The 26,268-nt window shown below is 44.0% G+C and overlaps 2 protein-coding genes across 3 annotated transcripts; one reads left to right on the top strand and one right to left on the bottom strand.

Moving 5' to 3' along the window:
• Positions 1 to 115: 115 nt before the first annotated feature.
• Aurka (aurora kinase A) lies at positions 116 to 16,934 on the top strand. 2 transcript variants are annotated; one of them, XM_046432978.2, is made up of 9 exons: positions 116 to 225; positions 3,794 to 3,840; positions 4,910 to 5,177; positions 7,416 to 7,470; positions 8,933 to 9,124; positions 9,979 to 10,117; positions 13,724 to 13,872; positions 15,944 to 16,118; positions 16,252 to 16,934. In XM_046432978.2, exons 2-9 carry the CDS (start codon positions 3,799 to 3,801, stop codon positions 16,429 to 16,431), a joined length of 1,200 nt encoding a protein of 399 aa, XP_046288934.1. In that variant the 5' UTR covers positions 116 to 225; positions 3,794 to 3,798; the 3' UTR covers positions 16,432 to 16,934. The 2 variants fall into 2 exon arrangements, with proteins under 2 accessions (XP_046288934.1, XP_058431298.1); XM_058575315.1 differs by lacking the exon at positions 116 to 225 and adding an exon at positions 357 to 439.
• Positions 16,935 to 17,595: 661 nt separating this feature from the next.
• On the bottom strand, positions 17,596 to 25,837 carry Fam210b (family with sequence similarity 210 member B). The gene is made up of 3 exons (XM_046432979.2): positions 25,568 to 25,837; positions 20,328 to 20,500; positions 17,596 to 20,129 (listed from the first exon to the last, which is right to left on the bottom strand). The coding sequence occupies exons 1-3, from the start codon at positions 25,751 to 25,753 to the stop codon at positions 19,913 to 19,915; spliced, it is 576 nt and encodes a 191-aa protein (XP_046288935.1). The 5' UTR covers positions 25,754 to 25,837; the 3' UTR covers positions 17,596 to 19,912.
• Between the last annotated feature and the right edge of the window lie 431 nt (positions 25,838 to 26,268).

A 26,268-nucleotide genomic window follows, 5' to 3' on the forward strand; every position in this document is an offset into this window, starting at 1 on the left:
TAATCTCACGCGCAAGTGCGCCTGCGCGCCGCCTGCGTCTTGTAACGTGAGTCAGGTCGTCGCGTTTGTTGTGAACCAATCACAAAGCAGCCTCACCCTGGCTTAAACCAATCATCTTTCGGATTAGAGGGTTTAACTCTTCTTTAAAAAGAAGAACCTTTGAATTGTAACGGCTGAGCTCTAGGGAGGACTCGGCGGCCCGGGGTCGGAGGCGTGATCCTGCTGGTGGGTAGGGTGGGCCCGCTGGGTGCGGTGGACTAGGGCTGCGGACCAGGGCCGGGGTGTACTCCCGTTGCGCCGGCCGCCACCCCAGCCCGTCCTCCCGCTCCCGCGGCTGAGCGCCGAGGGACGCGGATGCTGGGTTTCGCCGCTGGCTGTGGAAGCGGATTGGGTGTCTGGGGTGGGCTTTCTGCCCGGGTTTTGTGCCGGTGGAGACCTGGTAAGAAGAGACAGCCTTCGCCGTCGTGAGGCTGGGAGTCTAGGAGCTGGGAAGATACCCGGCGGCCGCGGCGGGGCTTGCGAAGGAGGCGAATAGGGCTGAGCTTTAGCGGGGCCACTTCAGTAGAAGAGCTGGAAGGTCCGTTGTCCTGCTGGCTGGATGAAGGAGGGCAGTACTAGGGGGACCTCGCAGAGGCTGGCCTGGTTCGGCCTCCCCTGCTATAGACCTGGGTGCATTGTGGGGTCTTCTCAGGGTCCTGGTCAAAAACTAGAGCCCACTGCAGGCGCAGCGAATCAGAATCTCGGGGTGGGATTCCCGTGTCATTAACAAGCCCTCCAGGGGATTCTTACATTGAGAGCTAGTAGCGCAGCCCTTGCATGCTAATTCTGGGGGGATGTTAAAATGAAGACTGGGACTGGGACCCAGATAACAGACATCCGGTGAGGCAGAAGGAGCTACTGCCCTCGACTTTTCATGTCTCCACTTCCTCCTTAACCTCCTTGTTCCCTTGAATAAAGGCTCTTGGGCAAGATATACACTTCTTTGACCCTCCCCTTCATCTCTGAAGACATCCATAGGTCTGAAGGAGGAAAAAAAGGATTATGAAACCCGCTGTGCTGTTAAATATTTTCCTCTGCACATTAGTAATCCTCTAGTTTTAACTGCCTGGGCCTGTGAAGGTCATTGGTCATGTGATTCCTGAATCTGGTTGCAGATCTGAATCACCTGAAGAGCAGTGGGGAATTGTGGATCAGAATATTATTCCACTATGCTTATTCATCTAACTGTGAAAGAAAATAAATTTGAACAAATGTCTGTACTTCTAGAAGAATGTTGACTAAAAGGCCTTGAGCATATGTGATCTCATTAGTCTGCTGCTTGTAATTATTAGGGAAGGTGAAGAAAGCCTAGAGCTTCTGTGGAAAAAAAATAACATTTGCTTGGCACAAACATGAATTTCCTTTTTATAACTGTTACTAATCCACTGTTTTATATAAAGGCTCTGGGCTTGTTAGTCCAGTTGCTGTCTTCATTGTGGAGGTATTATTTGTAAAGTGGATATGAAACTCTGGGAATGGGGAATGCTTTCTGATTGGATTCTAGAATAAAGAGAACACCTAGGTCAAGAAGGTTTTTCTGCTTTCTTTGGTATTTCTTCTATTAGATAGGTATTTGTGCCTGACTCTTATTATTGATTTCCTTTGTCAGTGAATTGGTTCATTCCCAAAGCACTGGAGTGTGAGTTGTATGCTAGATGCTATTCTAGCTTTAGGCTGGCAACAGTGAACACAATAGGACTAAGCTCTTGCTCTCATGGGACTTATATCTGTGGAGTTTCTGAGCGGTAACAAAGGATATCTGAGTCTGGGGAAATAGGCAGTAAACAGATGCACATGATGATATAAGATGTTAAGGGCTATGGAGAACCATAAGATTATTCAGTAAGGAAGCACTGGACACAGATCTGAATGAACTGGAGTGAGCTAAACATGTGGAGAAAGAAATTAAGAGGTAAAAGGAACAGGAAGTTCAAAGGCCTTGAGCAGGAGACACCTTTGAAGAAAAGCTTTGTGTGACTCATATGCAGTGGACAAAGGAAGTCAGGTGGTCAGGATCCACATTTTATGAGTTCATAGGCTTCTCTGTGCATGTAAGAGTTTGCATTGTTTTGATGAAGCTGGGGAACCATGGGGACTTCTGTACCAAGGACTAGCATGTCACGTTGATGGGATCAGTGGACCATAGTGAAGCAAAGGTGGAAGTGGGGAGATCTTTAGGAGTTATCTTGCAAGTAATCCAGGGGACAAAATTATGGTTAAAGTAGATAGTAACAGTAGAGATGGTAAGCAGTGATAGTTTTGAAGGTAGAGCCTACAAAGTATGCTAATGGATTTAGGTATGGGGTTTGAGAGAAAAGTAACTACAGAAAGGGTTATGCTAAGGCTTTCATCCAGAGCAGCTGGCAGAACGAATTTGCCATCAGCTGAGATGGGGATGTCTGTGAGAGGGATCAAAACATCAGTTTTGGATATGTTAAAATTGAGATGTTTGGGCTGGGGATGTGGCTCAAGCGGTAGCACGCTCGCCTGGCATGCGTGCGGCCCTGGTTCGATCCTCAGCACCACATACAAACAAAGATGTTGTGTCCACCGAAAACTAAAAAAAAATAAGTATTATAAAAAAATTCTCTCTCTCTCTCTCTCTCTCTCTCTTTAAAAAAAAAAAAAATTGAGATGTTAACCAAGTGGAGATGTTGAGTAGAAAGTAGATAAGCTAAATCTGGAGTTTAGAGAAAGGTCTGTGCTGGAGATGGGTATTTGGGCATCCTCAGCCTGTGGGTGGTACAAGGAGATCGTGTGAACTCACCTTGGGAGTGTGTGTAGGTAGTAAGTAGTTTGTGTAGATAGTAGTGCTGGGCTTGACCTCAGGGTACTCCATGAGCAGGGAGGAGAAAGGAGTGTGGAGGGGTGAGAAGAGGTTGCCTTTTGGATGCATTAGTATCAAGATGCCTGTCAGACAGTTCTGGGAGGTCCTAAGCAGGTACTTGGATATTTGAGTCCAGCAGTCAGAAGACAGATTAGGGTAGAAGATGCATTTTGAGTTATCCATTAGGATACCTCTATTAAGAGGTATTTAGAGCTGAGGCATAGGATGAAGATCTCTATTAAAGGGTAGAAGTAGAGGATACTCATTCTTGGATCATCCCAGACAGCACAGTTTGGGGGAAAATGAGGCCAAACCAGCAAAGAAGGGTAAAAAACACCTAGTGAGGTGGGAGATAAACCTGAACCTTAACACCAGGGAGTAGGAAGAGGTGAGCCACAAAGCCAGCTGCTGCTGAGATGCAGATGAAGGTGGAATTATTTGCTTTGACAGCGCTAGGGTTCAGCCATGAGTCCTTAAAGTGGCAAAGATAAAAAAAGCTTAGTGGGGAATGGACTCGGGGAGGGTGAGAAATAGATATGAGGGAGCTTTGCTGTTGGAAGGAGAAGCGAGTAATGGGGTTGTGGCTTGAGGCAGCTCTGGGGTAAGAGGGGCTTCTAAGATAGCAGGAATTCCAGCTGTCTGTGCATGGAAGGAAGTGATCCATTAGAGCAGGAAGTCAAATCCAGGAGTGAAGAGTGCTTGAAGGGATGGGATGACATGCAGTGTATGGGGGAGGGAGGGGTTGGCTTGGCGAGAAAAGCCACATGCCTGTATATGTGTGTCAGATGAGAGAAGTCCTCCCTCATCAGCTTCATTGGGATGAAATATAAAGATGTGTGTGGAGGCCTTTCGTGGACAGCTGTAACTGCCTAGCACAACACTTTGGAGCAGGAGGCTGTTTTTAAAGGTTGTTGTTTTTCTTTGCAGGCATCATGGACAGATCTAAAGAAAACTGTGTTTCAGGGCCCGTTAAGGTAAATTGAATAGTTTGCAATCATATTTATAAAACTCACATGGAGATCAGGCTGTCATCTGAAATTTTTCTCAGCTTTACTTTGGGTTGTGACTTTAGCTCCCTGTTGCACTCCTGGATTTGCCTACAGTCTAGTGTGTTGTGGGTGCTTCCTTCAGAAGTAATTGGCTTGCATTTGAACTCTTGAGCACCCTCTCTGGAGCATTCAGGCTGATGAACTGGTGATGGGCTTTGAGGTTTCTCTTCTCTGCATAGGCCCTTGGTTTTAGATGGGCTGTTGGAGCTAGAGTAAATCTCACCCACTCCATCAATTTAGTGTGATTAGCTCAGGGTTTTAGAGTTAACTGTTACACTTCACACAGGTGTATAAACACATTTTAGTAATAACTTTTGAAGAGCCTATGTTTGTAAGCACTTGGAAAATAAAACATTGGCAAATAATAGTAATAAATTTATTGTGGAAAGTCTGGTGTGTAACAAAATTTAGACTTTGCTTGAAGATAAACATTGTTGGACAGTCTTTTTTTCTAAACATGTATTATCAAAATTATTTTATTTTATTTTTTAATATTTATTTAGTTGTAGATGAACACACAGTATCTTTATTTTTATGTGGTGCTGAGGATCGAACCCAGTACTTCACACATGCGAGGCAAACGCTTGACCACTGAGCTACAGCCCAGCCCTCAAAATGATTTTAATGGATTGGAATTTTTGTGTTTGGTTTTGAAAGCAGTTTAGGGAGTATATTTCCAAGGCATTGAGAATTTTTAGAAAATATTTAGTGTTCCCCTCAGTAGATGGAAGTTTAATTAATGAACATATGTTAATGGACATTATTAACATATGTTAATATGTTTTTGGTGGGGGGGTGAGGAATTAGGATAGGAAGTATTAAATTATCTCTTTCAACCATTTTCATTCCTGTGGAAATGCTCATTAAAATAGCCTTTCCCTTCCATTTATTATCAGTGCTATTCATTATTTTGCTGTGCTAGGAAACTCCAGAATTCTCAAAACATCCAACCTTTATTCTGAAGACCATAAAGCTTGTTTCCTTCCTATTTCAGGCTACAGTTCCACATGGTGAAGGTCCAAAACGTGTTCTGGTCACTCAGCATATTCCTTCTCAGAACCCGTTGACTACAAGCAGTGGCCAGGCTCAGCGGATCTTGTGTCCTTCAAATTCTTCCCAGCGTGTTCCTTTGCATGCACAAAAGCTCGTCTCCAGTCAGAAACTGGGACAGAAGCAATTGCAGGCAGCCAATATACCTCGTCCTGTCTCCCGGCCAGTGAACAACACCCAGAAGAGTGAGCAGTCCCAGCCATCAGGGCCTGGTAAGCTAGCTTTTGAGTTTCATTGAAGTCATTATTAGGAGCCCTATCTTTTACATCACATATATTGAGAATGAGTAGAAAATAAGATGTCCACATTCAAGTAAAATGTCTGTGCTAATACAGAAAGTTTCCTATCCTCTTGAAGAGTTGGGCATCCAGGGACAGTGCCAATCCCATGTTCTCTGGATTGCTTATTAATGGGATGTTGGGTGTTTATAGCAGATACATTTGAGGAACTGGAAATGTAAAGTTTGGGCATGTGGAGGGAAATACCAGAGAAGCAGAATAGAGGCACACAGGTATGATGGGTCAGGTCACATGGGGCACTGCTGCTACTGTTAAGGGGGTGGGGCTTCATTTCATGCATTGGGAAGCTACTGAAGGTTTTTGTGGTACTGGAGATGGAACCCAGGGCCTTGCTCATATTTAGGCAAATGCTCTCTATTGAGCTAAGTCCCCAGCCCATTTTCAAAATGTTAATTTTGAGGTAGGGACTCACTAAGTTGCCCAGGCTGGCCTTAAACTTGCGATCCTCTTGCCTTAGCTTCACGAGTAGCTGGTATTGTAGGTGTGTGCTGCCCACGCCTGGTGATACTGAAGGTTTGAGCAGAGATGGGACTGGTAAGCCTTTAAGAAAGCTTCCTTGGGAGGTATTGTGTGAATTGGAGAGCAGCAATGCCGGACCCAGGGTTCCCAGGTAGGAAGAAGGATGAAATCAGGGTGGCAGTGATCCAAGTAGGGTGGAGCAGGGTAAATGCCAACAGTTATTATTTATCAGCAGTTGAGTGTTACATCAGGCTCTGAGACAAATGACTCCTTCACCCATGTTGTCTTATCAGTCTTCATAACTACTTCATGAAGGTAGCCAAAGTTGTTAACTCCATTTCATAGAGAAGGAAGCTAAGACTCGGAAGTAGTTAACTTACGCAAAGACAGCTAGGAGGGAGAGGTGCCAATAAATTTAAGAGCTCATTTAGGATGCTGACTGAGAGAACTGGGTGATAGGCCTGAAAGATGAGTAAGAAGGAGTTAGGGATAATAGTGTAGGGAAGAAAAAGAACTTGTCCACCCTCAGAAGGTTTGGTAAGTGGATCTGTAAAATATACTGACAGTAGACAGATTAATGGGAGAAAAGCCATTAAAAAAAATACTTTTATTTATTTATCTATGTGGTGCTGAAGATTGAACCCAGGGCCTCACATGTGCCAAGTAAGCACTCTATCAAACCGCAGCCCAAGAAAAGCCATTTTAATTCCATGTATTGCCCAGGAATCACAAAGTATGAGCTCCAAGGGCCAGAGGATCGACATTTACATTGCATCTTGAGCTGCAGAATGTAGTGGATGCCCAGGGCTTCTGGGAGGAGGGAGGCAGTGCCAGGCCACAGAGGGCAGGAAGGTGAAAGCATGGGGAGTCTGGGCTGTGCTGCTAGCTGGTAGAAAGTCTCTTAGGTGATGGCCTTGCTCCCAGCTTCTTCCTCTAGCAGGTGCTTTCCTATGTCAGTTTGATTTAAAGATGTGCGTTGTTCTTAGGAAAGCTTAGCTTTTCAGAGCTCTCCTGTCTGCTGCTTCCCCAAAATAGCAGCTTGAAATCTGCCAGAGAAGTGTCTTGGGTGGCACATTCTGGCTTCCTACGGTCATTGCAGTGTGGACCTGCATTCCAACACCTGAGTGGAGCATACTGTGCTGAGAAGGGTTGAGGTATTGGAGCAAGACAGCTGAAATGTCCTGTGTTTTCACAGCTAATGAAATGGTGACTCTAATTTCTTGCTTTGCAACTGCTTGCTGTATTTCTATATTTCACCTTGGAAGGAGGGTGGCTGTCTTATGTTTTGTTGCATGCTGTTGATGATTGAGATGTACTGTACTGACGCTGGATGGCTCCATGTAGTGAGGTGGTGACAAGGCCACAGTTTGTCATGGGTGGAAAGACTCTCTAGAAGCTCTTCACTGTAAACTGAGACTTCAATGCAAATTTGCATATTCTTTGTCTTTAAATTATTACTGGAAGGCCTAACTGTATACATTGTTACTCATTTTGTACAGACCTCATGGTGGGAATCCTTTGGGGTTTAATAGACATTGTTCTATAAAGAAACTAAGAAAGCCCAGATTATCAGTTGTGACATACTATTAATATTTTGGTGGATGTTCTTTGATCTTTTCTAAAAAAACAAAACAAAACAAAAACCTTATTCTATATAGTTCTAAAAATAGGATTTTAATTTATTCACTATAGGAAATAATCCTGAAAGGGAACTGGCATCAAAACAGAAAAATGAAGACTCAAAGAAGTAAGCTTTCTTATTTATCAAGTTCTATACTATCAGTCTAGTAAAATATACCATTTCATTGCAGAGTTATGAGGTTTTTTTTTGGGGGGGGGAATGCTGGGACTGAACTCAGGGATGCTTAAACTGAGCCACATCCCCAGCTCTTTTATTTTTATTTATTTTTTTTTGTGGTGCTAGGGATTGAACCTAGGGCCTTGTGCATGCAAGGCAAGCAGTCTACCAACTGAGCTATATCCTCCCAGCTCCAATAGCTGAGGCTGGCTTTGAACTTGTGAACCTCCCACCTTAGCCTCCTGAGCTGGGATTACAGGTGTGTACCATTGTGCCCAGCTCATGAGAATTTATCTTCATTTAGAAGAAAAATGTTTCCAGAATCGTAAACAAGTCTCCCCCACTCCCCATATAGGTATTTACTAGGGGCTTTTTCTTTTAAATTGCTTTTTAAATATAGAAAAAACTTGTAAGACTCTGTTACAGAAAATGTGCAGTTCTTCTCTACCCTCAGAAGTTACCAGTGTGTATAACTTCCATGTGCTCTGCATGTGACTTGTATATGCTTTTTTAATTCTTATGTAGAAGTTCAGGTGCTTTTGTTATGTTTTGAATTGGGGTCTTACTAATTGCCTAGCTGGCTGCAAACTCTTGGGCTCAAGTGATCCTCCAGCTTCAGTCTAATGAGTAGCTGACTACCCATCACACCTGGTTAAAAGTGCAAGTTTTTAAAAAACTGTCACACTGTAAAACTGTTAAATGTGTATGTGACTGTAGGTATTTTGTAGTACTGATATAATTATTGCATTTGTTGTGTACTAAAAAGGCTGGCTGTGATATCGACCCCATTTTCTAAGTACCTGCTGTTAATCTCTGAACTGGACTCTAACATGGGGGAGCAGGACCAGGAATGACTCCATAGTCTTTTTTGCTTTTAGCTGCCTAACAGCCTTTCTCAGAATTGAACTCTAGTAGTTCTCATGCCCCACTGGCCTGTGGGGTCCCGCCTGCTTCCATTAGCAACAGTATTTCTGTGTCTACCTCTAGAGTGGGCTCTCCACCTCAGAAAGGGTTAGCTCCTCAGGATAGAAGGAAGTGGTTGGTTTGACACAGGACCACAGGGGATCCTGAGTGCTCTTCCTCTGGAGTTACTTATCCTTTTATTTGGTTTTTAGAGTTGTTGGTAGGCCTATACTGCTGAGCCTGGAGTAGCCCCAGGAGATTCCCAATGAGGGCTGCTTTTTTAAAAATGCAACATCATTCCTAAATACTGCCTCATAGAGCTAATGGCAGCTGGGGAAGTTGGGGATTAATGACTGATTGCAACTTGTTACTGGTGACTTGGTTCTTGTTGAGGGTACATATTAAGTAATTTTGAATATAAAATTATTTACGGAATGTCTGCTACTAATTGATAAGTTGTTAGCAAATATTTGTTTTCATACTTTAACATGTTCAAATTACTTTTTAGAAGGCAATGGACTTTGGAAGATTTTGACATTGGTCGCCCACTGGGTAAAGGAAAGTTTGGCAATGTTTATTTGGCAAGAGAAAAACAAAGCAAGTTTATTCTGGCTCTTAAAGTGTTATTTAAAGCTCAGCTGGAGAAAGCAGGAGTGGAGCATCAGCTCAGAAGAGAAGTAGAGATCCAGTCCCACCTCCGGTGAGTGTCCAGGCTCCTGTGCAGAGGAGTGGTTTTGGGACTTAAAATTCCTAAATGTTAAAAAGCTGAAATCTCTCTTTAGAGGGCTTGCTTCATAGTGTCGTGAAAAACCATTAAATATGTCATTTTCCAAATACTTAGGTGCTATTGTCCTGAAAAATCACTTGAGGATTTAATGTTTTGTTAAGGAAGTAATTTACCTGGGGCTTGCTGCTGAGGTGTGTGTGCATGTGTGTGTGGGGGGGTATGTGTGTGGGAGATAATTAAGAGGATTGCCACCCTTTTTTCTGAGCTAAGTAAAAGTTGCCTCAGGTCAGCGGGATGTTTTTGCTTGGCTGGTCAGTGGATGTTTTTGCTTTCAGTGTTTTTCAGATTTGAATTAGGTGCTAATACTTGCACTCTGGCAGTATCTGGCCTGTATTCCACCTGCCATCACCTGGTGGGGGATCTGGATGTGGCAAGCAAGACAGGCTGTGCCAGCCTTGCCCTGTGGCATTTGGCTGCTGCCATGACTGCACCCTGCTCTTGTGACACTCTTTTGAGTGGATATCATGCTCTTTTCTTTTAGTATGTAGAATAATATTGAGCTAGATTTTCCCCTCAAGAATAGTGATGCCTAAGGAAGGAAATAGTAGTCTGAACTAAAGCTCCTATAATACTTTAAAATGTGTGTAAAATGACAATGTGTGTGTATTTTTCTTAGAGCAAGCCTATAGTTTCAGACTCTCAGGTGGGGTTGGGGAGCAGGCTATTGTGTGAAACACCACTGGTTTTATTTACATGAGGGTTTTTCTTGGTATTACTTTGGGGTCAGCTCTGAAATCAGATGTTACAGTCCTTATCTTTTGTTGTAGGCATCCTAATATTCTCAGGCTATATGGCTATTTTCATGATGCCACCAGAGTTTACCTAATTCTAGAGTATGCACCGCTTGGAACGGTCTATAGAGAACTTCAGAAACTTTCCAAGTTTGATGAGCAGAGAACTGCTACTGTAAGTTTTCATTTATTGTCCAGGCTAATTGTTTCCTTTATACCTATTTTCCAATGCAAACCTGCCTTTCATTATAGTAGAATAAGTTCTTAATGGAAAGGTAGCTTAATAGGTTCAAACATTTGAAATGGCAAAATCAAAAGAGCTTAGCTGTACCCTATGTGCAGATAAAACTAGGCACCTGGTGGAATGCTGTGACTGGTTTGTTTTCATAGCTGTTTTTTCTGTGGAAATGTGTATAGACAGTTGCCATCTTTTAAAAATGATGGTTTACTTTAGAATGGTAAATTCTTCAGATTCACAGCAGTCGTGAAGAAGGTAGAAGGTTTCCGTGTGCCTGTGCCTAGCTCCTATTGACATCTTGCATTGATATGGTACTTTTGTCACAGATAATGAGCCAGTATTTATGTGACCATTAACTAGTCTATGCTTTTGCAGAGTTGGGTAATATTTCTCATCGTTGGGTAGGGCCTACGGGCTTTGAGAGGAAGACTTAGAGGGCAAGTGGGTTTGTATCATGTCTGGGATGCGCACTCTTTTTTGTTTTTAAAGAGAGAGAATATTTTTAATATTTATTTTTTAGTTTTCGGCGGACACAACATCTTTGTTTGTATGTGGTGCTGAGGATCGAACCCGGGCCGCACATATGCCAGGCGAGCACGCTACCGCTTGAGCCACATCCCCAGCCCCTGGGATGAGCACTCTTAACATAACCAATACCTGGGGCGGTGGAGGGGCTATAGCATGCACCTCAGGAGGTGTTTGTCAGGTGTAGCCACATGAAGCTCCCGCTTTCCCCCTTTCCCTAATATCCTTTCAAAGAAAGTTGCTGCACAAAGCCTACACTGAGTGGAGAGTGGGAGAAGGATTTAGGTAAATTATCAGGAATTATGTACCAGAGAACTTGCTTGCTCTTCCTTATTATATTCAACCATTATACATAAAAGGACTCATGGATATTATTTTATTCTGATTTATAATCCAATACTACTTTATTTTGATGAACAGACTGTTCCAACTCTGGATGCTGGGTGTGCTCAGTACCACTGGGGGGGGGAATCATTGCTTCTGGGACCTTGGTTGACAGGGCACAAGGGAATACATATGTACAGTAATCATGTATATACCTGTGTCTAAATAGTTACCCATCTATATCTAAAAGTAAACATGAGTTCATACTGAAATCTTTACCCAATCTTACCACATGGATCATCTGACCACCTTCCCCTATCTAGGACTACTAAGCCAGCATTGAGAAACCTGGATTTCACCGTCTACCATGCATTTACTTACACGTCTACATTACTACATATGTACACATATGTCAGAACTGCTAACCAGTTAACCCATGGGAACAGCTGTCAACTAGAGTAGTATACACAGTTTCTTTTGTCTGTTTTATAGACACTGTTTCCAAAGTTATTTAGGCCAACATACTCCATCTACACTCATCAGTGAGGTTGTTTCATACATTTGTAATATACTTAGATTCTTCATAATATCCTAGGATGGCACTTGACCCCTGAGCCACATCCCCAGCCCTAGTTTTTAATTTTATTTAGAGACAGGGTCTCACTGAGTTGCTTAGCACCTTGATTTTTCTGAGGCTGACTTTGAACTTGTGATCTTCCTGCCTCAGCCTCCCGAGCTGCTGGGTATAATACAGCCCAGTATTCACTTTTAATGCTATAAAGTTCAGTGGATTTTGAAACGTGTAACATCATACATCCACCATGTAGTGTATAAGAGTTTCACAGCCAGTAAACCTGGCATCACCTGCTCAGTCCTACTTCCTCAGTCTCTGGCAGCCACTGAGCTGTTTACTGTCTATTGTTTTATTGTTTCTAGAATATCATAATTGGAACCATAAGAGCACATAGCCTTTTAAAATTAGCTTCCTTCACCTAGTAATAAGCATTTAAGATTCATCAGTATTTTGGGGGGGACGTGACAGCTTTCTTCTTTTCCTGGTTCTTATCCTTGCCAGCATTTGATGTTGGTGTTTTGGACTTTACTCATTCCTATAGGTGTGTAGTGGTATTTTCTTGTTTTAATTTGCAGTTTTTTAATCGCAGATGACATTGAGCTTGTATATCATCTTTGAGGCACCTGTTGAACTCTTTGCCACTTTTAACTTTTTTGTTGTTGTTGTTACTGAGGTTTAAGAGTTCCTTGTTATGTTTTGGATACAGGTCCCTTATTATATGTGATTTGCAAATATTCTCTCCTAGTCTACGCCTTGTTTTTTCTCATCTATGTCTTTCACAAAGCAGTTTTTAATTTAAAATTTCAGCATGTCAGTTTTTTCTAATCCCAGCAACTCCAGAGTCTGAGGCAGGAGGATTCCAAATTGGGAATCAGCCTCAGCAACACCCCAAGGCCATAGGTAACTTAGTGAGACCCTGTCTCAAAAAATTTAAAGGGCTGGGAATGTGGCTCAGTGGTTAAGCACCCCTGGGTTCAATCTCCAGTACAAAAACCCCTTAAAACTTGAGGCACTGGGGTTGGTTCTCAGCACCGCATATAAATAAATGAAGGTCCATTGACAGTAAACAATATTAAAAAAAAAAAAAACTTAAGGAAACAAATAACATTGTTTTGGCATACTTTTATGCTGACTAATGAATTAATATACTGCATGATTGTGTAGTTTTTCTTAGTTGTTTTATGCAGCTATAATGGAATACCTGAGATTGGGTCAGTGTAAAGAATGAATTTATTTCTTCTAATTCTGGAGGCTGGGAAGTCCAGCAAGGGTCCCACATCTGGTTAGGGTGGTCTTTTTTTTTGGTACTGGGGATTGAACCCAGGAATGCTTTATCACTGAGCTATATCCCTATCCCTTTTTATTTTATTTATTTATTTTTTTGGTGGCTCTGGCTGGGGTTGTCTTATTGTATCATCCATGGAGGAAAGCATCAGAGTAAATGCAACAGAGGAAGAGAGGGAACTCAAGCCCATTGACAAATTGGTGTTGATCCACTCATTAGAGTGGTACCCTCATGACCCAGACACATCTCCCCTTAGGCCCTCCTCTGAACACTGTTGCAACAAGGGTTAAGTTTCCAACTCATGCTTTTTGAGGGACACATTGAAACCATAGATGGCATTGTTGATATGCCAGTGAGCTTAAGTCTAGTTTGTTTATGGTTTAGAATAATTTTTTCCTGATACTCCTGAAGTAAATTTTTATCTTCAAACAGGTTATATTGTTGTAGAGTGATCATGGTTTTAAAAAATGGGAATTGACTGCACTTAAAAGATGTAAAAGAAAAAAATTACATGAATCCCTAATTTGAGTTCTTCAGCACTGATTACTTAATTCATTGTAGCTGGGCCATCAATTGTCATGAGGGGGTGTAGTTATAGTTCATAATCGATCTTTCCTGTCTTTCAATAATGTCACATCAGCTGTATTGGCAAAGAGGTAACTAAATACTGAATAATTTGATGTTCAATTGATTTATATAGACTTATCTATTGCTTCTACAGTGTTTAAAACCTGCAAAACATGTTAAAAATCTGTTGTATTTTCTTTTAGAAAAGATCTGATATTGTGTTGTTCAAGACCTAAAACAGACGTTTGATACTTTTTTTTTTCAATAGTACATAACTGAATTAGCAAACGCCCTATCTTACTGCCATTCAAAGAGAGTTATTCATAGAGACATTAAGCCAGAGAACCTGCTTCTTGGATCAACTGGCGAGCTTAAGATTGCAGATTTTGGGTGGTCAGTACATGCTCCATCCTCCAGGTATGTAACATTATAAAGGTGGAAGTTGTTTAGCAGAAGTTCTGGGGGCTGATCATATACTAAGTGCAAAAATCTCTAAAAATATTTTGTTAAGTTGGGGCAAGTGACCAACCCAGAAATAATTTAGGTCTGATAATAGATGTTGTCTTTAAGAAAACTTTATTCTGTATAGCCAGGTAGGTCTATATATGGTACTCTGGGCCCACTGTTAAGGATGCTGAATGTCTTTAGAGACTAATGAAGAGGATGGACAAGTCAACATGTGACAAGTCTAAGCAAGATGCAGATGTGTAGAGAAAAGTCCACCTTAATGGTGGGAAGGAGATGCTGTTGCTTCCCAGATAAGGAGACAAGGAAAGTTCCAGAGACAGCACTACAGAGATCTACAGCTGAAAGTACAGTTTTTTGGGGAACTTTGAAAACCAAATTGGTTTGGCTGGATGTCTGAGGATGGTGATAAAAGAGTCTGTTTGCTTTTTGTCAGCAGGAGGAACAGTCCTTTCTTTAACCCCCTTAAAAATGAACAGAGACATCATCTAATGAAACAATTGGGCCTTAGGTGAACCTGCCCAACAAGAGCAGGTTTTAAATTGATTTGGGTTTAAATAAGCTTTGACGCCTGGTGTGAGTGGGACATTGTAAAGTGTATATCTACTGTTCAGGCTTGTCAGCTTTGAGGGAGGACTTTAAAAGTCATCAGGTGGTAGTTATTAAGATAAAGTCAGTTAAAAGAAATTGTGTAGCCTAAAATAGACAACAGGGGTGAGGTCTTGGTCATTTCTGTTGTCTGCCATATGTTAAATCTGCTGTTATAGTCTCTTAGAATTGTAGTTTCATGAGGCTGCAGGGTTTAGCTTGACCTTGATGTGTCCAGTGGTGTCATCATGACAGAAAATACAAGGCTTATTTTTTCTGGAGAGATCATTTATATAAATGTTGATGGCCACATCACCCTGCATCCTGAATGTTAATAACTATAACAGTTTCCTGGTTATTGTGGACCACTGTGTGAGAGCCCCTGATGGTAGGTCTCAGTGGGGGTGAGAGCTTGGACATCTGCACAGGTAGCTGCATACCTGTTTCACTGAATGTACATTTGTGTGCTCACGAGACACCAGGCAAGGCTAAGCGCAGCTCAAAGCAACAGGAACCTCCATAGTCTGCCCCTGGCTGCATGCCTGTCATCCCTAGCTTATTCCTAACCTTGTTATGAAATGGCCGAGTTGGTAGTGGACAGCATGCTGGTCTGCCCAGTGCCTCCATTCAGCAGGTCTTAATACTGCCATATTGGCTGCATCTGTTTTTTTGAAAATAGGCTACAGCATCATGATCCTTGAGCACCACCTAAAAACCAAGGGATTGTCCTGTATAATCACAATCATTATCACACCTTAGAAAATTAACAGTGTTGTTCATATCTTTATCTATGTTCGAATTTCCCCAGTTGTCCATGAAATTTTATCTTTGTATTGCGGATTGGACTTGGGGGCACTGAGCCACATCCCCAGCCCTATTTTGTATTTTTATTTAGAGACAGGATCTCACTGAGTTGCTTAGCACCTCACTTGCTGAGGCTGGCTCTGAACTAGTGATCCTCCTGCCTCAGCCTCCCCAGCTGCTAGGATTACAAGTGTGAGCCACCGTGCCCTGCTATAGCTATTTTTAAAAATCAGAACCAATAAAGGTCCATCCATGGTATTTCATTCTTTGGTCTTGATCTAGACTATCCCTTACATTTTTTAAATGTATTTTTCTGATTATGGTGTCACGTGAACTACATTTACAGAGAACTTTGTAAGACAGCTTTTTTTTTTAATGATACTTTCAGTCTCTTCTAGATTATTCAGAGGTTCTATAGCTGGATAGATTTGGGCTAAAGCTTGGTTGCTAGCTATGTGATCTTACACATCTCTCTCCTGTGCTCTGCCCAGAAATGGGGTTGACAGTGCTTCCTGAATAGCATGGGGTCTGGCCTGGTGGGGGCGCTCAGTCAGTGTTAGCATAATTAATGATTTAGCAGCTGCCATGATTTTAAAACCAGAGCACATCAACCTGAGCCTCCATTCTTTAGGAGAACCACTCTCTGTGGCACCCTGGACTACCTGCCCCCTGAGATGATTGAAGGCCGGATGCATGACGAGAAGGTGGATCTCTGGAGCCTTGGAGTTCTTTGCTATGAATTTCTAGTTGGGCAGCCTCCTTTTGAGGCAAACACACACCAAGAGACCTACAGAAGAATATCACGGGTAAGACGAACAAAAGGACCAGCACTATTAGAATTATTTTCTTATCAGCCTGAACTTTAAGCTAAGGTTGGAATAGCTAGGCAACTTGGTCTCTCTAACTCGTGTTTGTGACATGTTGTCACTTGTGCTCCAGGTTGAATTCACATTCCCTGACTTTGTGACGGAGGGAGCCAGGGACCTCATTTCAAGACTGTTGAAGCATAATCCAAGCCAGAGGCCAACTCTAAGTGAAGTACTTGAACACCCCTGGATCACAGCAAATTCATCAAAGCCACTGAATTGCCAGAAAGGCAAAGAGTCAACTAGCAAATAATCATAATCGTGCAGGGAGAGAAGTGTTGAACCAGGGCTGCTATATAGTCTTCAGGAACATGCTGCTGAGACTCGTCTTACTGTCGAGTACCTACTTGCCTTTGACCTAAAGAGAGCACTATGGGAAATGTCACTTGTCCTGCTGAGCATGCAGTGCCTCAGCCTCCCTGCCCAGAGAGCTCCACTATAGTAACCACACCCTTCAGAGGGAAAGCAGCCACAAGTCGTGCTGCTTTTACGGGTTTCGCCTGTAGCTGTACCCACAGCTGTGCCAGGCAAGGTGGCCTTGCAGGAGACAGACTGGGAGTCTGGTTGTGAAGAAAAGTGACCACTTTGCCCTGAGTCGGCTAAGGAGCTGTATAGCAACCTTCAAGTACCTGAGTGTCTGTGTTAACTTATTGGGTGGGCAAGCCTGGGAAAGCTGTTGGAATGAATATGTGACTTCCTTTTAAATGTTAAAATAAAGGTTTTTATATGGTTTTTTCCTTCCATGGCATCCCCTTAGATTCAGTGTCTGTCAACTTTATTAAGCCTGTGGTTTCTTGTCCTCCTTAATGCTGTGTGATGTAGGAGTTGTTTCTAAATGTTAAGGGCTTTTTTTTTGGGGGGGGGGTCTACCTGTAGTGCATGGTTAATTAATATTTTCACCACCTGTTCATTGTGGTGAACAGGTTATGCTCCAGGTTAAATTCACATTCCCTGACTTTGTGACAGAGGGAGCATCTCTCACCCTCTTGACTGTTGGACAGTCTGTAGTTCCTGGTGTCCTCTGTCCATCAACCAAAGATAGGGTGACAGCAATGAAGGAAAGGTGGAAGTGCATAACTTGGACCCAGTAGAGAAATGTTGCTTTCATGGCTGAATCAAGGCAAGAGATTAGATTTCAGATATGTCAATGTGGCAGCACAAAGAAACTTCCACATCTAAGTGACAAAGTATTAGGCTTCAAAACAGAGGTGAGCCCCTTAAGGCAAGCCACTCTGAGACCAGAGTAGTAACACTTCATGTACAATCCAGCCCTGTCTGTCTCAGTGCTATGCGATGGCAGTGATGCTAGCTAAGAATGCTCAGGATGTTTCCCCAGATAGTCCCACACAAGCACCGTAGCTCACTGTGGCAGCACGTTGGCACCCTGGTCAATGCTGTTTGTGATCAACAGTCATGGTTTACCAGAAAACAAAATCTTCAGAAACTTTATTTCACAGAATTGAAGCTTTTCACTATGTCAGATTAAAAAATCAGGCAAACAGCTTGCATTTTTAAAATAGATCAGTTTCATTCCTTTTGTTCCATTAAAAACAATGTAAATACAAGCAGTCAGTACATCTTGCTGGTGATTTCTTGGTTTCCCTGATCCTTTGACCTTGTTCTCTCTCTTTTTTTTTTGTCTTGGCCACAGGAGTAGAATGGGATTGGGGGTGAGGAAGTGATATGGCTATTTGTTATGATTTGTATTATTGCTTGTTTTTTCCATTTCCATTACTGGCAGATTTAAACCCTTAGTCCTGTAAGGCTTTTGACTAGTGTTTTTTTTTTTTTTTTTTTTTTTGGCAGTACTGGGGATTGAACCCAGGAGTGCTCTATTTGAGCTGCACACCCAGGCCTTTTTTAAATTGTGAGACAGGGTCTCACTAAGTTGCCAAGGCTTGCCTTGAGCTTTCGATTTTCTGCCTCACTCTCTCAAGTAGCAGGGATGATAGTGCATCACCTCAAGCTGCAAGGTCAGCTTTTTGCATAGGCATTGCTAGGTATCTGGGAGACTGGTGCATATGGGGGTTAGGAGCCCAAGGCTGACAGATCACAGATTAATGGCTGTCTAGACCATAAGAGAAATTAGCACTGGTGTTGGGCATCTTGCTCAGTTGTGGAGATATCCTTTGGAATTAGGTTCCACTTTTAAACCAGTGCTTTTGGAAGTGGACTAACAATTTTAAAGTGGGAAAAATATATAGTTCCACTATAAAGTGATATTGCAAATGGATGTCTGTCCCATAGAAATTCTTTTAAATATTAACAGATACTGATTGGCCTGGGCAACTATGGGTTAACTAGGAAAGTGTCAACAGCCAGACTCAGTAAAACCAATGTAGTCACTTAATAGTTCCTTTAGTCTTAAAAAAAAGGAATGGTGAGTCAGAAAGATAAATGCAACCTTCAAACATGCAGCAGAGTAACTGTTAAAACCGGGTTCCCAGAGTGTGGAGCAAGACCCTGTATCAGAGCACAGCCCCCAGGAAAGAAATTGATGCTGAATCCCACAGAGGGGGAAGCCTCAGTTATTTCTAATTCTGGTCTTAGCTTCCTGACTCTTGCCCTTGGCTGGATGAAACTGGCTTGGTGGACTAATTTACACCTGCTGCCTCCACTCCCTGGTTTGTGTTACTTCACGGTTGCCTTCTTACAAGTTTTCTTTTTATTTTGGTACTGGGGTTTGAACTTGGGGGGTGCTTTTATTACATCCTTAGAGCTTTTTATTTTTGAGACAAGGTCTCACTAATTAGGTTGCTGAGGGTCTTCCTAAGTTGCTCAGGCTGCCCTTGAACTTGAAATTCTCCTGAGACTCCTGAGTCATTGGGATTATAGGTGTGTACCACTACACCTGGCTAAGTGCTACTAGTTTTTTAAAGGAAGTGTTATAAATCTTTCAGGTATATAATTTTAGCTTAAAAAAGTAATTAGTGTAAACATTGTGACTTCTGGAATATCTGAAGTTTGAGACAGAGTTAAGCAAAGATTGTCTCAGCTTTTCATATGTGCCAAATTCCTCTGTGAATATGGGCACTGGAAGCCAAGTGATGCTCTAGGCCAAGGTTCCCATGTTTTACCTGAACAGAGAAATGATCTTGACTTCAGAAAAGCCATTGGAGATGGGCCCCATGTTCAGATTTGAAAGTGTTTTGGGACCAGTGAAACAGCAGAAATGCTTTCTTTTCCCAAAAGTGTAATGCGGGTCATGGGGCTGGTGCTAATTTAGATTGTGGAATTAGCACACATTGTTAAGTTCTGCTTTATTAACTGTGCAGCACAAGCAGCTGTTTTGCAGAACATTGCAGGTTAAACTACAGGCCGTTAATGGTAACTCAAGAGGAGGGGAAATTTTTAAAACCAGCTAAATCAATCATTGCTTTTTAAGAACTTGAGCAAAGGTTAGCCCCCTGAGTTTTTTGCAGTTACACCCTTACCAGTGGTTTTCTAGAGGGAATGATCTATAGGTGTTTGTGGTGTTGAGATGCTAGCTCACTTATGATGTCTTGCTGACAGATATGTACAGAGCCCTCTGATGAGTAGCATTAACAAACTAAAATGCAAAAAAAATTATTCAAAAACCTGTTTTTGGCTGGCAAAGGTAAAATTAACCCATGAGAACATAACAACCAGGCCTTTCCTACCACCCCCCCCCCAAAACCTACAATATTAAAAACCAATCCAAATAAGGTAATTTAAAAGAAACAGGGTTTCAGTGCTGAGGACCAAGGTGCCCATCAAGGTTTTGCATCTGGAGGTTTGAAAAGTCCTACTTTCCGAAAATATCTGACAAGGAAGGGCACAGTGACTACCGTGATGCTGATCCTCACTGGTGCAAACAGCTTGTGGATTGCGTAGGCCACCACAAACGTGCTGGTGCTGGTTGCCACACTGGACGGTACCAGTGACTCTTGAAATCCGAGTTTGAGCAAGATCGAAGACATGTCTACACCACTGGAGGGGAGGCAAAACAAAACACAAGTATAGCAAGGGTTTAAGTTAATAAATTTGTTTGGCTGTAAAATTTATCACATTTTTAAAGATCCTATAAAAGTAGCTGGAGGAATAAAAAGGTCTTAGGAATCAAGTTCTCATTCATATAGGATCTTACATGACATTAAAACATATACCTATTACCATCAGAAACCTTACCTGGAGACCACCATGTAAAACAGCCCCACGGAGATGAGTGAGATCCCAATGTGCAGAGATACGCCGATTATACCGTATTCTTGAAAGACCTTTTTCAGCTGCTGTGACTTGCTTTGCTTTCCTTCTATGCTACCTGTGTTGCTGCCTGTTGTCTCAGTGGCTCTGTTGGGGTCCTGTGCATACATACACCAAAGAAGGGAGACTAGGTTGGTGGTCATCACTGGCTTGTATACTCACTTCTTCACCTGCTAAAATGTCAGTTATTCTCTTCAGTGAGCTAAGACTAAGTTTCACTTAGTCTCTGTGCAACCAAAGGTTACCTTCTAGGTATGGCAGACAGAATGATGGACCTAAAGATGTCCAAGTCTCAATCCCCAGCACCCATGAACCTGTCTCTTTACATGGCAAAAGAATTTTGTAGGTGTATTAAAAATCTTGAAATGGAGAGAGAATCCTGGATTATCTAGGTGGACCCAATGTCATTACAGGGTCCTTGTAAGGGTTGGTAGGAGAGTCAGTGCCAGAGAGGGAGAGGGGATGGCAGGTGGGAACTGGAGAAGCTATGCTGCTGGCTCATGGAGGCCAGGGCCACAGCCAAGGAACTAGGCAGCCTCTAGAAGCTGCAGGAGGCGGTAAATGGATTCTCTCCTGGAGCCTCCCAAAGGGACTAGCCTTGCTGACCCCTTGACTTTAGCCAGTGAGACCCATGTTAGATTTGACCTCTAGCAGTGATCACATGTGTCTGTTACAGCAGCAAGAGTGACTCCTGTACTTCAGGACTTATTTACTTGGGGGACATCAGTGATACTCCTTTAGGTACTTTCTCTGAGCCAGGTGGTCCTCTGCTGCACTGCACCATATCCATCTGGTTTCCTTTCATCCTCCTGGCAGCCTGCTGAGGTAGACACTACTGTTTTTCCCACCTTACAGAGGAACAGCACAGTCACTGGTCCAAAGTCATTAAGATCAGAGCCTAGGTCACCTGATGGTCATGTTGGGCACATGACCACCATGCTGCACACTACTGAAAAAGAACAGCGGGGCAAAAGCTATGGCTTAATTACTCCAGGACCAAGACTCACACCTCAGATCTGAAACAGGGAGGGTCCAAATTCTTGGACAATTGACTAGGATGTGTACAGAAGTCTGTATGAATGAATGTAGCATCTGTTAATACTTATGGATCACCTACCAGGCCTGGAGAAACAAAAACCAACCCATTCAACAACAACAACAAAAAAAACACAACAGAGAAACAAACCATGCCTGTGTTGGAAAATGCAAACCTCAATAAGAGAGCACTTTTAACCAAGATTCATCAGTAGTCCCTAGAGCTGGTCCAGGCAGGTGGCAAGCACAGCCTGTGAGCTTGCTCTGCTTAGAGAGCCTGCAGCTGCACTATTCCCCCGTTTTAGAGCATGCCACAGCTGAGCACACTGCAAGGCAAGGGGAAGGAGCATGCCAGCCACAGTGCCCAGGAGATGGGGTCAGGCTCTCAGATGGCAAAGAGGCATGGACATGATATGGGCCTGACAAAAAGTCTCCAAACCTGCTCCCTGTGCCTGCACAGCCCTGGCAGCCAATGCTTGAGCAGGGCCTCTCGCTGATCATGTCTGGGGTGAGGCTCCAGATGCTGTTTCTCTCAAAGGCTTCTGTCTGTGGACACTGCAGACTAATGAGGATCTAGGGAGTTTTCTATGCGGTGTGAACAGCCTTTGGTATTACAGAGGTAGGGTGAGGCTTGGTACTGGGCTTTGTAATTCTAAGGGGATCAGTCTGGCACACTCCCCTGACTGATCTTCTCTCCTGCTCACCCCAGGACAGAAGGGGAGGGTCCCACTGCTTTTCCATTTCACATATTTTAGGTGGAAATGAAAATGTCATCTCCTCCAAGAGGTCCTCCATTGCCACCTTCAGATCTTTATCAAATATCACCCTCTTTGAAACTAACAGGAAACTGTTAATCCTGTTGGAATGTCTCATTCCTATCATTCATTGTCTTGCAATGTAGCTGGAAGTTTGGCTGCCTTTTGATTTTTCTTTTATGGCCAGAAGGCCTTTTGCCAAACTAGAGGGTATAAACAAAAGGGCCCTCCACAGAGACACTATGCTCAGTCTGGTGAAAGGACAGACTGGCACATAATTGAGTTTCACTGGGCCAAGTGTCAAGGATGGGAATTGAAAGGGGCTTTCAGCCACCATCAGTTTAATAGCAGGTTTAGCCCTGGAAGAGCCTGTGGCTTGCCATCCTATCAGCTCTGGCAGCTGTCCCATCACCACAAGAGGCAGTAGGGCTTGTTTATCAGAACAAGTCGACCTCTCTGGACAACCATTGTGACTGGGGGTGCAGGGCTGGTCAGAGACCTTAAGGACAGGGGGAAGCGACATGTGCTGACCAAGCAAATGGAGGCTGGTAACCACTTTCCTTCCATCTCTTCAGAGGTGGAAAGTTCTGGAAAATTGTCTTCCTTTAGGAATGTTCCTTTTTTTGCAGGACATGGAGGGCACTGTGCATTATTTTTCCTTGCCCTCATGAGGGTCCATACTCATAGTGCTTTCATATCCACATATATATGATGCTCCCTTCCCTGCCCCAATAATATTAAAGAACAAAATTTGTATTAGAGAAGGGGCAAGAAGGTTGGAAGAATGAACCTAGGACCCTGCCTACAAGTTGACATCGTATTTTGGACTGACACTTATTTTTATTCATTGGCTAAATTGTAATGACACTATATTGCATTTACTTTGTACCAGGCACTGTTCTGAGTACTTTGGAAATATGATTCATATAATCCTTATCACACGTCTGTGAGATAGGCATTCCTGGCACCCCTACTAAACAGAAGAGAATCCTGAGTGCCCAGAGAGGCTGCATAACTTACCAAGGATCACACAGAGATGAACTGTCCAAGCTGGGACTCAAACCTAAAGTCTGGTTCCAAGGCCTTTACAACTGTACTGTGTTCCTTGCATATTCATGAGCATCTTCTCAGTGCCAGTCACTGTTTCAAGTACAGGGGACACAGCAACAAACAAAACCCACCAGGAGCCTATGGTCCAGCAGGAGGAGAGGGATAACAAACAAAAGTGAAATACCAGGGCTGGCAGAGGTGACAAGTGCTATGGAGGAGCACCTGGCAGGATTCCTGGTAGGAAAGCTGCAAGTTACAATGAGGGAGGCCAGAGCTGCAGAGGAGAGGACAGGCTCAGAGGGCGAGTCATCTGCCTAGGCATCCTGTCCCCTCACTAAGGGGTCAGTGGCCTATTCCTGCAGGCTTTACATGAGTGTGGATCATATTAACTGGAAAAGGCTAGTTTCTTCTGTGCTTTACTGCTCCCTTTAACAGAGCTCCTAACTATAGGCAGAGGTGGGCATGTCTCTCAGGCACTTAATGAAATGCCTAATATATTTTGAGACCCCAGCTGGGCTTAGCCTTCTTGCTTCCAATGCATGCAGCTAGAAGCAGCGGAGGAGGGGTTGGCTGGGCTCCATCCAAAGCCAGACCCTCTTTCTCACCTGCTCCAGGCCATCCTGGACAAGGGTCTTCTCAAGGAGATCAATATCTTTTTGTCTTAAACTACAGTTTGGTTCTGATCCTGCCTTGATTTCACCCATCTATTAGAGAGCTGGACAACCAAGGACAGATCATAGGCCCCTGGGGAGATATATATATATATTTACTGTGATTTTAACAATTGCTAATGTTAATCTAGGAGACACCAGATGCCAGGAATGAACATTATCTCATTTTACATTCACACGCTATGAAGTGTGAAATATTAACATCCCATTTTACTGGTGATGAAACAGAAAAGTGAAAGCATTTAATCGAGGCCACATTCAGTGCTCCTGTGTGAACACAACCCTATCAGGAGAGGGCTTGGGCTGGGGATGAGGATGATGGAGCTGACAGAACAGACAAGCAAAGGCCATTCCAGATGATGAATGCAGAGAAGACTGGCCCCACAGGTTAAGGGGCAGCCAGTGGAGGCTCCTGAGGCATCACCGGTGGTCAGGGAAGGATTCCTGAAGGAAGGGATGCCTGGGTTGAACGATGAAGAATCAACAGGAGGGCTGGGGTTGTGGCTCAGTGGTAGAGCACTTGCCTAGCATACATGAGACATATATTCAGCACTGCATATAAATAAATGAATAATATAAAGGCCCAGCAACAACTAAAAAAGATAAGTAAGTAATAATAAAGAATCAATAGGAGGCAGCCTGGTGTATGTGGTGGATCCCAAAGACTGTGCTAAGGATTTAGAGGAAAGGCCCTTATGCCATGCACCAGGCAGGAGAGGAGAGGGCAGGGGAGGATGTTTCTCCACCTGGAGGACAGGCTTAGAAAGAGCATACGCCAAACAAATCCCACTGCTACTTACTAGAAAACTATGGAAAGTTAGGAAGGGCTGGCCCAGTGCGAGGCACCCTGCTCAGGCAGGCCTGCATTAGCCCATGGAATTTCCCCCAGACTCTTGTCTGGAAAGTGCTAATTTCAGCCCTTGACAGGTCAGCAATGCTGGGTCAGGCATACAACCCAGAGTGCAGAGTTAGAGGCACCCTGATGAAGGACTGGGGCTCTGGGTCCTGACTTGCTATTCCTGTATCTCCAAACTTCACTACTACTTTATTAGAGACCCACTGTAAGAAAAAGAAAAAAAAATAAAGGAAAGCTGTTCTGAATGGAAACTAGTTTTCATTCAGCATCATGCAAGGCAACCAGAATAAGACACAGTTCCACACCATGGATTTTCTGCCTGAAGAAGATTGCTCTCCTAGTTAGATAAAAAGGGCGGAGCAGCAAGCTAAGGAGGTGTTAGATAAGGCAGCACCCAGAGGAACTTTCTTCTTGGCCAATGCTCCAGAGTGGAGGCCTGAACGGACTTCAAAGGGGCAACACCTAAGGCCCATCAGGAAGTTCACAATAAGTCTAGGCCCCCTAAGATTCTCTTGTTACACCACTGTCCTGGTTGAACGCTTTGGACACTGGATCTCTGCTGGGGATTGTGTGACCTTGGGCAGGCCACCAATACCTCTCTGAGCCTCAGTTTCGCCTACTGTCTATTGGGAAGAGCCATTTCTTGGTTTATAGGGATGTGGGGACTCAGGGACCCCTGAGGTGATCGGTTTTGGGGAGCTGCAAGTGCAAATTATCCTTGCAGCGGAAGTGGCCTGCCCCTGGCACAACGCTTCTAACAGCAGGGGATCGGAGCTCAGGATGAGGTGGGAGGCTTACCTGGTGGACACGGCAGTCCCCACCAGCGGTGCGCAGCAGCCGGGCGTCTGGCCCAGGCCTTAACAGGGCCAAGGCCAGGGGCGGCGGGGGACAGCGGGTGGTGGCGCCCAGGAGCCGGGTGGCACGAAGCCGGACCCGGGCACCCATCCTACCCGCCGTGAGCAGCAGTGCCAACAGCGCAGCCATGGTGCGCGGTTAGGCGCAGGTGCTGACTCTACGGACCAGAGAGGAAGCAGAAGGCCGGAGCGAGGAGGGCGGGGCCGGGGCCGCGTGCCCTTCCCGGTCCCGCCCCAAGTGCTGGGGTCGGGCTCCCGATGGGCGGGGCTGGAGACGGGTGCTCTTCCTTCCTGGCTCCACCCACTCGTCCCGCCCTCTGGAAAAGTGGCCGGAGTTTACGGGCTGCAGGCGCGCGCGCCTTCCGGGTCCCGCCAGCGCAGCGCCTCTGGGCGGGGCTTCAAGCGCGCGCCTGCCCTTGCCCGTCAACCCCGCCCCTCGGGAGCGAGTCTCCGCAGGTCTTGGCCGGAAGCTTGGCTTCTCAACTGCACAAGGGTCGGGTGGGCCTAGGGCTGCGGCCTGCCAGAGCTTTCATGCCAAGTGGAAAGTCCAGGCGCAAAGTCGCACGTTATTGATTCCATTTCTGTGAAATTCCCAGAACAGGCAAAACTTCAGAGACCTAAACAGATCAGTGGGCACCTGGGGCT

Source organism: Marmota monax, unplaced genomic scaffold (genome assembly GCF_021218885.2).
Source record: "Marmota monax isolate L192 unplaced genomic scaffold, Marmota_monax_Labrador192_F-V1.1 WCK01_AAM20220418_F8-fsc00014, whole genome shotgun sequence".
Classification (NCBI taxonomy): domain Eukaryota; kingdom Metazoa; phylum Chordata; class Mammalia; order Rodentia; family Sciuridae; genus Marmota; species Marmota monax.